This window comes from Hyaena hyaena, unplaced genomic scaffold (assembly GCF_003009895.1).
Source record: "Hyaena hyaena isolate Hyena2069 unplaced genomic scaffold, ASM300989v1 scaffold_44, whole genome shotgun sequence".
NCBI lineage: Eukaryota > Metazoa > Chordata > Mammalia > Carnivora > Hyaenidae > Hyaena > Hyaena hyaena.
Genome location: NW_024080676.1, coordinates 3197828 through 3211280, shown reverse-complemented (window position 1 = coordinate 3211280; position 13453 = coordinate 3197828). Strand labels below are relative to the sequence as shown.

General features: G+C 44.5%; 1 protein-coding gene across 8 annotated transcripts in view; it reads left to right on the top strand.

Annotated features, from left to right (window-relative positions):
• The window catches only part of SORBS1 (sorbin and SH3 domain containing 1), a 166712-nt gene that overhangs the window by 39385 nt on the left and 113874 nt on the right, over nt 1-13453 (top strand). For all 8 annotated transcript variants that reach the window (XM_039230207.1, XM_039230206.1, XM_039230205.1 and 5 more), the window contains exon 2: nt 7627-7683. In XM_039230207.1, the coding sequence (XP_039086138.1) occupies nt 7674-7683 (10 nt within the window). In that variant the 5' untranslated portion in view covers nt 7627-7673. The remainder of the gene's footprint in view (nt 1-7626; nt 7684-13453) is intronic.

Here is a 13453-nt window from a genome sequence, read left to right as displayed (position 1 = left end):
GGTTCTTTCTTTGGGTTAGATTCCCCCAAAACACAAAGGGATCGAGGTGTCTATGTGTTATGCTCAAAACAGTGATAACCGTTTGTAGTGTTACTGGCCAGGTAGGAAAATGTCAGTGCCTTTGCATTTGTCCACAGCGAGTGTTAGTATTTTTAAATTTGCAGACTAATTTAAGAAGTAGAAAAAATAGACATTATTTGAATTTTTTTTTTTAAACTAACCAGTTTAAGTGAACATTTTCTCATGGGCTTGTTTGTTTGCCTTTTTCCTTCTGGGAATTATTTCTTCATGCCTTTTTAATTTTTTTCCCCTGGCAATAAGTGTGGGTATACTATAAGGATATTAACCCTCTCTATTATGTTTGCTGCAAACCATGCATTTTTAATACATAATGTAACATGATTACAAGTTGTCACCCAAATTCTATTATCTGAAGCTCAAATAATATTGCATTTATAAGACTTGAAACTATCTGGGGGCTGTATTTTGCCAATTGGCAATTTTGTTGGCAGAATCAACTTCTTGTGTGTTTAAAGGCTCCATTTAAATATAAAAGGTAAAAACATGATTGCAGATTTATTGGTAATTAGCTTTCCAGCTCTGAATCTGACCCATCTCTGGGAAGGGTCTGGGATGAGAATGTGATGATTTTTGTGGGAACTTAGGCATAGGATTTCTGAATTCTGTGATTATAAATTGTTCTTATTAAAATGAGTTCCTTATCATCACAACTTTTTGTGGGGATTAAAAACAAAACTAAGGAGCACCTGGGTGCCTCTGTCAATTAAGTATCTGACTTCGGCTCAGGTCATGATCTGTAGCTTCATGGGTTCAAGCCCCCATGTCAGGCTCTGTGCTGACAGCTTGGAGCCTGGAGTCTGGTTCAGATTCTATGTCTTCCTCTCTCTGAACCCCTCCCCTGCCCATTCTCTCTGTCTCTGTCTCTCTCTCAAAAGTAAACATAAAAAAATAAAATTAAAAAACAAAAGCTAAACTAAAGCAAAATAAAATCCATTCATTTTTGTTGGGCCAGGGCCCCTGGCATTAAAGGTTGGGGAAGTAAGGGAAAGGGTATTAGTGGTGGGAAGAAACAATGACAGGAAAGACTTGAAAACTCTTATTCAGGATCCAGAAGGAATGACAAATCTGGTATAGTAGAGCTTAGGGTTTATTGAATATATGGAGATGAACCTGGGAGGCTCATCAGGGCCTTATCTTATATGGCTGTATGGGATATTCAGGAATCTGGACTTAAATTTTTAGATCTGTGTTTCCCAAAGTGTAACGTCTGAGGTGAATTGAGAAGTATGTAATTGAACATTTGAAAATGTTAGCATTCATTCCTTGATTCTCTCTCCCGTGCAGAATTTATTCCTTTCTGTGGTCCTATAACACTTAGCTCAGACTGCTAGCAGAAGGGTTTACCCCATCATATTATATTTCAGTGGGACATGTCTGTCACCCTACAACTCTGATGGCTTCAAAGACTGCAGCTGTTTGATTCATGCTGGTCTCCTCTGGGCTAAGTACTATCCTGGGTGCATAGCAGGCGTGAAAGAAATACTGTTTGGACAGTGTCCCCAGGCCTAATCTTTCCTAGGAGGTTTGCTGTCTTTTTTCTTTTTTCCCTATACTGCCCAGCCAGCCCCTCTGAGTTCATAGGAGCTCTATGGATCATTTTCCCTGTGGGAATTTGACACCTAAGAAGTCATCTTCCTCTGCTGAAGTCACAGTGTAGCACCATATGGGCTGTATAGAGTTGTTCTGAGCCTCATCAGGCCATTGTAATGGTCTAGGAGTGAGGTGGTGAGTGTGAGGATGGAAACACAGAAGTGGCTGAGTTGGATGACTCACGAGGAAGGAAGAATTGACTAGACCAGGCAGCTTGTCAGGTGTAGAGTGAGAAGGGGGCAGTGGCAAGGAAAAGAGGAGAAAGCAGTGTGTGAGGGACAGTGATTCACTCCACCGTTAATTGGGTGCTTGCCAGGCACCGTACCAGGTGTTAGGATACAGAGGTGAGAAGGACCCTGCCTTACCAGAAGGTCCTCGCTGTCTAGCGGTTCCATATATGAGGCCTAATTGGAGGAGCAGCCACAGACAGGAAGGCAAGGTGTGGCGAGTTGAGTGATGGACTCAGCTGGCTCTTGTAGCTGATTATCAGGACTTGGTGCTCCGTGAGTAATGGAGTGATGTTGAAAGGTTCTCACGAGGGAAATGGCACTGTCCATTGGGCATGGAGGGCTCATTCTCATCTGGAATTCTGTATCTATTGCCAAGAGGCCAAAGGCTGAAGGTGGCCTGAGGAGGAAGAAGAGGGATAGAGCATTTAGTAGGAGTAAAAAAGCAAGACAAAGAAACTTTATCTGAATCTGTTTTGCACCTCAATAAGGCTATGGATTAGATTTCTGGCTTAGGAGCCTTTTTTTGTAGCCACAGAACCCAATCATCTCAGGAAAACTCAGGAAATTATAAATGAATAAAATCAATAAAAGCACAGCCACCATGGTTGGAGTGAAAGGTGGGGAATGGGTGGGTGGGTTACCTGTACTGTGGCATAAACCTTCTTCCAAAACGAGCAAGAAACCAGGGAAATGGGCTAGGAAACCTGCATAGTACCTTCCAGCTCTCCCATTCTAGATGAAATCCTCAAGGAACTGAGCGTGAAGAAGGAAAGGGACGAGGACCCAGCGTGGGGTCCTCGAGGTCTTAAAACTCCTGGAAGAACTATGGAAGCCTTGTTCTAGAAAGAAGATCCTCATGGACTGATGTAAACCGATCCACAGTGACACTTAGAAATCAGGACCTGGAAGTTTTATGGGAGGAAGAAGGAGTTAAGTGTTTTAAATTCAGTGGAAAGGTCAGCGAGGCCCCGACCAGCGCAGAAGCCAGTGTTGGGCTTGGCTGCGTGTGCACTGGAAACCTTTCTGAAGGCCATTTCAGATACTTTGTTAGAGCGGAAAGCAGTTGGAGAGACTCCAGGAGGAAATGAGAGGATGTGGGGGATGGCCACTCTGATGTGCTTTCCTATCGCTCCCTCTCCAGAAGCATGGCTCTTTTCACAAGAACCGTGTGCTTGTTGTGTTTTGAGTCCCCAGCTGTGTCATGGGATTCCAGACTGAAGTTGATGTCAGGGTCGAGTTTATCCTATCTTTCTCCCCTTGAAAGGAAGTGTCAGCGACTCAATGTTTATCCCTTCTGGCTTTCTGAAGAACCTTCTGCACCCTCTCCAACCATGTAAAGAGTGCATTTGAAGAGACGTGACCATTAACAGAGATTAAGAAGAGGATGAACTGTCAAAAAAATTGGAGAAATTTGGCTTTGTTGGTGGGTCAGCAAAGTATAAAAAGCAATAAGGCCAAGCATTTATTCTGGGGCTTTGTGAGCTGTCACTGTTCTTTTCAAGTCATTGGAAGGAAGTAGCTGCAAATATGTCAAATCAAGTCCCAGATGGGTTTCAAAGACAGAGTATAACCAGGGTTTGGTTGGAATGGGGAGATTAGCTTGCTTTTAGGCAGGTACTTTGGATTTAAGGAGGGTCCTGGTTATCTTGAAGTGAAGACTGCAAAATTAGGTTCTAGAGGCTGAATAGAGACAAGGACAGAGTTCATGACTGAACACCCTGAGGATAACATAGTGTCTCTCCTATGGACACTTAAAAGTGTGTGTGTGTGTGTGTGTGTGTGTGTGTGTGTGTGTGTGTGTGTACACATGTCCTCGTGTTCCTACATGGGGAGAAGCAATAGAAGCCAAACACCGTGGGCACAGGAGAAGCTGGAGCACCCTGTGTGAGAGGTCAGCCTGAGACTCATTCTTTTCCAAGAATCTTTGTTGGACCTTGAGTTCATTTTTACAGACAAACTCAATACTTGCCTCGTTATATATCCCCAAATCATCCATATAAGGAAGGACCTTCTTTCCTTCTCCAATAAACAAGCCATATTTAGTTATTGGATCCTATTTAAGCTGGAAGCATGAGTATAACTTTTGCTTTATAGTAATTATTCACTCTGTGTCATCAAGACTTATCTCAGAATTATAGGGTCATGGAATTAGAGAGGGACCATGCAGAACCATTAATATCCATTTGCATTCTTAACAAGTCTGGCTACTTCACATCTTGTTCTTCTGTTGGAATGTCTGTGTTGATGCTGTGGCCCTTTAACCAAGCACTGTAGGTCCCGACTGCCCAAGGCATGGAATGGCCACTTGACCTTCGCTGGCCCACCCAAGCTGTGACACTTTGTAGGTGCCTGCAACTCACTAGGGGTTGGCTGTCCATTGGCAGCTTTATGGTTTTGCCACTAGGTGGCACTGTTGATCTTTTTGGCTTTAACCCAAAGGTGCCTGCCTCCTTTGGAGGGGCTTGTGAGACAAATTCCAAAGACATGCCATCATGTTCTCAACCACATCAAACTCTTTACAGCTTAGTTTTTAAGTAAATGTTAAGTGTCAGGGGATTTTATGTAAAATAAACTCTCACATTCTACATATGATTTTAATAGCTTGCATTATTTCCAAATATACTACAGGGACTAGACTATGACTTTCAAGGTTTACAGTGTGCTGCTCAGACTCATTTTGTGCATCTTCCTGGTCACATCCTCACCACCCTGACTCTGAGCTCTTCAGGTTGTAGAGACAAAACCCTTTGCTGAGCCACGTGGGAGTCACATCCGGTGGGACTTACTAACAGGGGAGAGGAATGAAGATTCTCCTCTTGGAATGAAACCTTTGGGACCCCATGCTCGCCCTCATCTTGTTCCAGTCAAGATTTGCAGGTTGCAGATGACCAGAAAGTGCCTCTGGTTAACTGAAACTGAAGAGGGGATTTATTGGTAAGATCTTGGGTAGTTCAGGTTTGGGGAGACTGGAGAACTGCACTCAGGACAGGAATTCAAGGAGGCTGAGTCGGATGGAATGAGAGCTGGAATCAGGCCCTGAAACAGTTCAGATAGGATGTCACTGCAGTTGCCGCCACTGGTGAGAACTGGACACTGGGCGCCCTCCTTGTTGTGTCACCTGCTGCAGATTCAGTCCAATGAGAGCATGCAACAGAATCTCCTGCCCAAAAAGTCTGCATCCAGAGCCGGTGTTCACCTGTGGTGGTCGTTGTCACCTATTACTGTCATTCTAGTTCTTAAAATGTTAAAATAGTGTCATACCACTCTAGACCCATTCTCCTTCCAGCTTACAATCCAACCACTAAATGACTAACCCCTGACATGGGAGGGGGGGGGGGGGCAGGGGCACTTCTAGAGAGTGCTAAAGTGACATCTTCTATGCACTTGTGGCAAAGCAGTGGTGTTTTGGACATAATTCCTGACCATATGTACTTTAGGTCAGTTTGTAAGCAAGCGTGGGGCTGGCACTTAGAAATTACTGGTATCTGTATTGAAAAGTATTAAATGTGCAAAGGGCTACCTACATATGACCGTGATCTTCATCATATGTGAGGTGAGGCATCTTTTTTGTTTGGTTCATAAGACGTCTCCATTCATCTCTTTCCCAGACTGAGAATGCTGTTGTGCCATGTACTTATTTTTAAAATGAAGATTAATTAAACTATACTATACAGAGGGAATTGGTAAATGAATTATGGGGGGTGATCACGATAAAATATGATATAGCCATTAAAATAGTGGATATGACTGTAAAAATCAAGAGAAATGTTCATGAAATCTTTAAAAATTAAAACACAAAGCTGTCCAGACATTAAGTTTACAAGTACGAAAATGCTGCTTATTGCAGATAAAGGTTAGAAAGGACTATAAAGAAAATACATTTGATCAAGATAGCTCCCTGGTGGAATCAAAACATGTCTTCAATCACTTTAAAAGTTGAAAAAAAACTTTAATGAAATCGTTTAAATTATTTTATAAATAAGAATGTTTGCACGCCCTGATGACAGCCTTTTTGGTCTTGGGAGGCAAACTGGGGTACCCTAAACCCAGGCTTGGACACCACTGGGTGTACAGAACACAGCAGGTTGTGTTTCTTAACTGAAAGAACAAATGTTTCCACAGGTTTTGGGCTGTTGAAGGTCACAGATAGTCTCAGGTGTATTTGACAGTGACAGGCAAGCTACCGCTGACTCTGGTTGCAGAGGACTTAGAATGATATTCTTTTTGCCCTAGCATCCTACTCAGCTCCAAGGGCAGTAAGCAAGGCAGCCACCTAGAGAGGAATCCAGTGCCTGGCTTCAGTGTGTTACAAAGGAAGCTAACATAGGTCTCCTTGTGCAGACCCTCAGACCATACCGTGACCTTCTTGTTACAGAATTCAGGAACTAGAGAGTCGATTTCTTCTCGCTCATTGCTTCTCACATTTTAAAGTGCAAAGAGACCAGCTGGGGATCTTGTTAAAATGCAGATTCTGATTCAGTTGGTATAGGGTCAAGTCTGAGTTTCTGCATTTTTAATAAGCTCCCAGCTGATGCCAGTGCTGCTAGTCTGTGGACCACACTTTAAGTAGCAAGGTTCGGTATATCCCGAAGACTTGCTTTTCAGATCATCCTTCCAATATGCTCAACTAGACCTCTTTATTCAAAATATGTGATTTGAAAACTACAGAATGTTGTTAAGAGAGATGAAAGAACTGCATAAAGGGACGGAGAGTCTATTCTCTTGAATTGAAAAATTCCAGTTTTGTTAAAATGTTAATTTTCTTCCAAATGTATAGATTCAACATGATCCCAGTCAAAACACCAACACCATTTCTGTTTTGCTTTGTTTTGGGTAGAAATCGATAAGATTCTAAGCTATATGAAAATGCAAAGGATCTAAAAGGGCCAAAAATGATTTTGAAAAAGAATGAAGTTGAAAGACTGACACTACCTGATTTCAAGACATAGGCTAAAGCTAGGGCAATCAGGATAATGAGTTACGGGCTAAAGTCAGATCAGTGGAACAGAAGAAAATCCAGAAATAGACCCTCACACACATGACCAATTGCCGAAATGTGGTATGCTGAGAGAAGCCAGCTGCAGAAGATAACATGCACTGTGATGCCATGTGTAAAACATTCTAAAACAAAGGGTTAAACTATATAGTGATAGAAAGTAGATCAGTGGTTACTGAAGACTTGGGATGAGACCACAGTAAGTGAATAAGTAGAATGCATTCCCACCCTGGGGCACAGAGTCGACAACCTTCAGGTTAGTCTGTTTGGGTTCCACTCCTAAGCTGTGCCCCTCGCTGTACCCTGGTCTCATCTGTGCAAGCTAGTACAGTGTCCATGCTTACCTTGTAGGGTCATTGGGAAGATCAAAGATAATCAGTTTGTGTTGTGATTTTACCTCTTTCTCCTAAAATTTGGTTCTTTCTTTTCTTCACCCTCTCCTTGATCCATGTGTATTCATGGAACTTGGGGTTTTTAATAGAATCTTATAACTGGAAGATATCTTGTATAGTATTGTAACCAAGTACAGGTGACAAAATGGAGGTCAAGAAGGTTGAGTGATGTAGCCAACCAAGAGCTAGAGGACTGGCCAGGTCTGTTCTAGCAGGCCTGGTTCTGTTGTTTTATCAAGGGCTGTGTATGGTGTTTGCATTCTTGATACAAACCATGGGGACTTCTTGTGAACCCACCATCCTCAATTCTGTTGTGTTGGTGTTTGTTTTTCTGCAGAGCAGTTCAGAGCCCCAGTTGCAGAAGACTTTGTCCTGTTAACCACCATGAGCTCTGGTAAGTTATTTTAAATCCTGTCTTTCTCTTCTGAATGAATCTCCAGAACTGGGCGGTTAACCCAGATTTCCCACCTACTCTCAAGGCCCTGAATGCATTTCATTTTTTATTTTTTGAGACCTGGGTAAGTGCCAAAGCTTTGTTGTAAGTTGTCATTGCTACCATCACCTATGTTATTAATGGTTTAATGAGCGCCTATTATGTGTTAGGAACTATGATCTACATTTCACATGCACTATGTTCTAATTTTTATATCTTTCTAATTTTTAAACTTTATTGAGACATAATTGGCATACAATGAACTGCAGATATTTTCAGTGTACAATTTAATAAATATTGACATATGTGTACACCTTGGTGGCATTGTTTAATCCCAGTGACTACAGCAAAAGTAAACAGATTGACCACAACTGCCCCAGGGTGCGAGCTATTCTAACACTTCCTTCATGTAGGCTGGAACAGCAGTTTGCTTATATTTTTGCTATGCCTTTGGTAGTAAAAATCAAGACCTAAAGAAATGACCAGTTTTTAGTATTTTTATTTATTATTTATTTATTTATGAAAGAAAGAGAATGCATGTGATGGGACAGGGGAGGGGTAGGGGTGGAGAGAGAGAGAGAGAAAGAATATCTTAAGCAGTTTCCACGCCCAGCGTTGGATGCAGGGCACCATCTCATGACTGAGATCATGACCTGATCTGAAATCAGGAGTTGGATGCTTAACTTCCTGAGCCACCCAGGTGCCCTAGTCTTGAGTATTTTTAGTTAGAGCTGGGGTAGAAAGCACAGGCAAGGGAAGACAGAAAAGGGAACAGGTCCCCACTCATTGTGTAGCCAAGTGCTGTTAGCTTTCCAGCCTAGAATTCAGGGTGGAGGGGTTTCCATCTGGAGACTGAGGCCCACCTTGGTTGGGCAGATGGCCAAAGTAGTAGCTCATTCAGAAAGACCTCACAGGGGTGCCTGGAGGGGCTCATTCGGTTAAGCATCTGACTCTTCATTTCTGTTCACATCATGATCCCACGGTTTAGGCGATCGAGCCTTGCATCAGTCTCTATGCTGACAGCACAGAGCTGGCTTGGGATTCTCTCTCTCTGCCTCTCCCCTGCTTGCTCTGGTGTTTTCTCTCTCTCTCTCTCTCTCTCTCTCTCTCTTTCTCTGAAAATACATTTTTAAAAGAAAAAAAAAGGTCTCCTAATTCTGCATTCTCTCTGGAGTGTTAATCTAATCTCTGTCCATTAAAAACAAGCCTTTCTGGGGTGCCTAGTTGGTTCAGTCAATTAACTGAACGTCCAACTTCACCTCAAGTCATGATCTCATAGTTCGGTTCAAGCCCCATGTCAGGTTCTGTATTGACAGCTGAGAACCTGGAGCCTGCTTCACATTGTGTCTCCCTTTCCCCCTGCCCCCGGTGCTTGCGCTCTCGCTCTCTCTCTCTCTCTCAAATAAAGAAACATTACGGGAAAAAAATGCCTTTCCATTTATTGACATACAGTGCCCTTTTAGCCAAATCCTAAATTGTGCAGGACAGTGTGTGCATAGGACAAAGGATGGCTCCAGGTGGAACAGTGCAGGGCCTCTACTTGGCTTCCTCACATACCAACTGTAGGGCCTCTGGCCCGTGGGGGCCCCTTCTCTGTGAAATGGACATCGTGAAAGCACCAGCTCGCCGGGACTCTGAGGATGAAGTGAGGCAGTGCTTCTAAAGTACCGTGCCCACAGCATCACCAGTGTTGGGTCCTCTGTTGTCAGCTCAGCTCAGCTGTCCTCCTTGCAAGGAGGGGCCCTTGACTTGTCTCTGATTCCCTGGGCACTTTTGCTGCACGTGAAGACGCCACACACCTTCTTTTCCCCTCCACTTGGACTTGGGTACCTCCAGGAGCTGCTGCTTTGTAACTCCTTTTTTCTTTCTGTTCACTTGGCTTTTTGGTTTTGTTGCCATTTAAAACAGACCAGGGCTTTTATTTTTTATTTATTTTTTAACACTTTTTTATTTTATTTAACTTTTGCGTGAAATTTCTGGTTCTGTCAGAGTTCACCTAAGCTGGCATTGCCGCTCCTGGCACCCATAACAGTAGAAGGAGGAAGAAGGGAGGGGTCCAGCAGGAAGGTGAGCGTGAGGATGGGCCTATGGGACTACTCCCAGGGTCGCTCCCAGGCGTGGTGCGAGAGGCATTTCATAGAGTCCAAAAATTCCGGACCTTTTGGCCTGATTATCCCACTCTTGGGAGTTGTTTCCATCTTAATTCAGAGGAAACAAAAACATCACCCACTTGAAGATGGGGAATGAACAGGTTCATGATGTGTATTTATTTAATGGAATATTATGCCACTATTGAAAGTAATCATTAAGGGGGAACCTGGGTGGCTCAGTCAGTTATGTGTCCAGCTTTGGCTCAGGTTATGATCTCGCTGTTCATGAGTTCGAGCTCTGCGTCTGGCTCTGTGCTGACAGCTCAGAGCCTGGAGCCCTCATTGGAGTCTATACCTCCCTCTCTCTCTGATGCTTTCCTGCTCACACTCTGTTTCTTTGTCAAAAATAAATAAACATTAAAAACATGAGAGAGATCATTAGGAAGAAAGCAGCTGTGTAGAAAATATTTGTTTGAATCTTTGGTGGAAAGAAGCATGAAAATAATACATTCTTTTTATTCCAAGTTTGGACGGGGCTGCCAGTCACCGAGGGAAGTGGTTTGCTCCTTGCATCCTCCTGGCAAACCCACAGGATGGGGAAACTGAGGCCCTGAGAGGTTCATGATTTACCTGCAATAACCAGCTAGTGTTTAGTGTGTAGTGTGGAGCTGAGGCAAACCCAGGCTGTAGGACACAAACACACTATGCTGTGGAGGTCTGAATCTGAGGTGATGGAACTATTTTGCACATTTTCTTCAAACTTAGCTGTATTTAATGAAAAGAAAGAAAGGAAAAGAAATACGTGGGGCTGGGCCTGGTGGCAGTTCAGAGGCTGCCCCAGTGCTAGCGGAGGGAGGCCCAAAGCGAGGCCTGCAGCCCCAGAAAGGAGACAGAGAAGACAAACTAGGGCAGGTGCCCGGGGAAGGGAGAATTACAGAGAGAACAAGTGGGGTAATGGAGCCTTGGTGTCTGGCCTTCTTGCCAACACCCTCCTTCTACCCATCCCTGAAATGTAGGTGCAAGGGAAATAATGGCATCAGAGAACTAGCTTTCATCTTTACGTGGATGGAGGCAGTGAGCAGGACAGAACCTACGGGCCAGTGTCAGGATGTCTAGGCTGCCAGTGGGGAGGGGTGGTGGCTCTGCTCAGGTCTGGGTCCAGGAGCGTCCAGACTGCCTGTCAGGGAGGCTGCCTTTTGAGAGCCTAGATAGGTGACACAGTCTCAGCCACATGAGCTCCTGGGATTTGGGACAGGGCTTCAGGCCCAGCATTTGGGGAAATAGCATATAAGCTATTTCATATAGAATATATTTAGCTTGTATTTGTAAAATATGTAGGAGACATTTAAAAAAATTTTTTTAAACATTTACTCATTTCTGAGAGAGTGTGAGTGGGGGAGGGGCAGAGAGAGAGAGGGAGACAGAATCTGAAGCAGGCTCCAGGCTCTGAGCTGTCAGCACAGAGCCCGACGTGGGGCTTGAACTCACAAACTGCAATATCATAACCTGAATCAAAGTCAGACACTTAACCGACTGAGCCATCTAGGTGCCCTAAAGACATTTTTTATCAAAAAAATAAGTAAAAAATGTTTATTCCTGCTGGGATCAAGAAGATGCCCTGTGGGATGGAGCAGACTGGAATTCAGACCACCACTTAGTGATCGTGGGCAGACCTGGCATCCTCTGTGGACTTCTCATTTCTAATCTATAAAATAGGAGTTCCTAATTCCTAGCTCCAAGGGACTGGGTCTGAAGGATAAAAATGAGATGCTATTTATGGAATTATTAGCATGTATCCTCAGATCCAAGCAAATAGATATTTAAAAAGCCATAGCTGGGGCACTTGGGTGGTTCAGTCAAACATCTGACTTTGGCTCAGGTCATCTCTCAGTTTGTGTCTTTGAGCCCCACATCAGGCTCTCTGCTGTCAGTGCAGAGAGCCCGCTTTGGACCCTCTGTCTCTGTTTCTTTCTGCCTCTCTCTCTCTCTCAAAAATATTAAAGGAACACCTGGGTGGCTCAGCCAGTTAAGTGTTTGACTCTTGGTTTTGGCTCAGATCATAATTTCATGGTTTCTTGAGTTTGGGCCCCACACTGGGCTCTGCACTGAGAGTACAGACTGTGCCTGGGATTCTCTCTCCCTCTCCCCCTGTCTCTGCCCCTCCTCCACTGTGCTGTCTCTGTCAAAATGAATAAATAAATAAAATTTAAAAAAATATATTCAAAAATAAATAAAAAGCTATAGCTGTTATGATTCTATTTATGGCTTGGTTGCCTCTTGGCTGGTGGGGGGCTGGGGTGGAGTTACTCCAAGTGCACTGGTCACAGGTCTCAGGGCAGCTGGTCCTGTCTGCCCACCTCCTTGCCTTCTCAGGCCTGCCCCTGTCAATTTGGTGATGGGGGGCATGGTGGGGCTTAGGCTGCCGGTGGGTAGCTGGGGCCTCTCAGTGCCTGCGGCTGGGCAGAACTCAGAAAGGGCCCAGCTGACCTAGAGGAGGTGACATTCAAGGATGCACGGGATTTCCCCAAGATAAAGAGACGGGAGGAGTCATTCCTGGAGTGGGCCTTGCAGGTCTGGAAGTATCTTACACGCTCTGGGGGTTGTGAGGGGACAGGCGTGGCAGGCAGCTGAGGAGGGAAGTGCAGAGGAAAAGGCTGGGAACAGTGGCTGGAGAGCCCAGAATCCAAGCTGAGTTGCCCAGGCTTTGTCCCCTGAAGTAGCTGCTGGCCACTGCGGCTTATGTGTTTGCTTGCTTTTAATTATCAGGAAGGACAGTTATGTGGGGCACCTGGGTGGCTTAGTCGGTTAAGCGTCCGACTTTCGCTTAGGTCATGATCTCGCGGTTCGTGGATTCGAGCCCCGCGTTGGGCTCTGTGCTGACTGCCAGCTCAGAGCCTGGAGCCTGTTTCAGTCTGTGACTCCCTCTCTCTCTGACCCTCCCCTGCTCACGCTGTCTCTCTCTCTCTCCTAGATATAAATAAAACATTAAAAAAAAAAAAAAAGAAAAAAAAGAAAGGGCAGTTATGTTAAGTATAACCAGGTAGGCCAAAGTACACATCATCACTTACTAAAAAATTATGTTCTAAGCAATCATTTGTGCATTTGGGGGAATTTGAAATACATTTTTCCCTCATGGAAATAATATAAATGATTGAATTCCCAGACTAAACCCCAGTATTTTTATTTTTCCAAACAGAGGTAAAATACCATCTACTTACAGTAGAGAGGTTTTAGAAGATACTGTTGCATTGTGCTGTTTCGCTTTCATCTGTCCTGTACCCTTTTTAACCTGCTTTTTAACCTGCAAAGGGCCATGGTTAGATCAGGAGCTAGAAAGTTCTCTCCAGATGTAGACTGACAGTGGGCATAGAGAAGGGACAGAATGGAGGTGGGGGTGGTGGTGGTGATTGGGGAGGCGTGTCATCTCTGGGACAGAAACACAGGCCTCAGTGGGGGACAGTGGGCAGGTGAGGAGGGGCAGAGTCCAGAGACATTGCATGGGAGGGATAGCATGCCTTTGACGATGGGGACCGTGGGTGTGGGGTGAAGGAGAGTGTCCGAGAACCTGAGGTCTCTGACCACTGACAGCTCTCACTCTGGATGCCCAGGGATGGGTTTGAGCTAGCCTTTGAGTTGGCCAT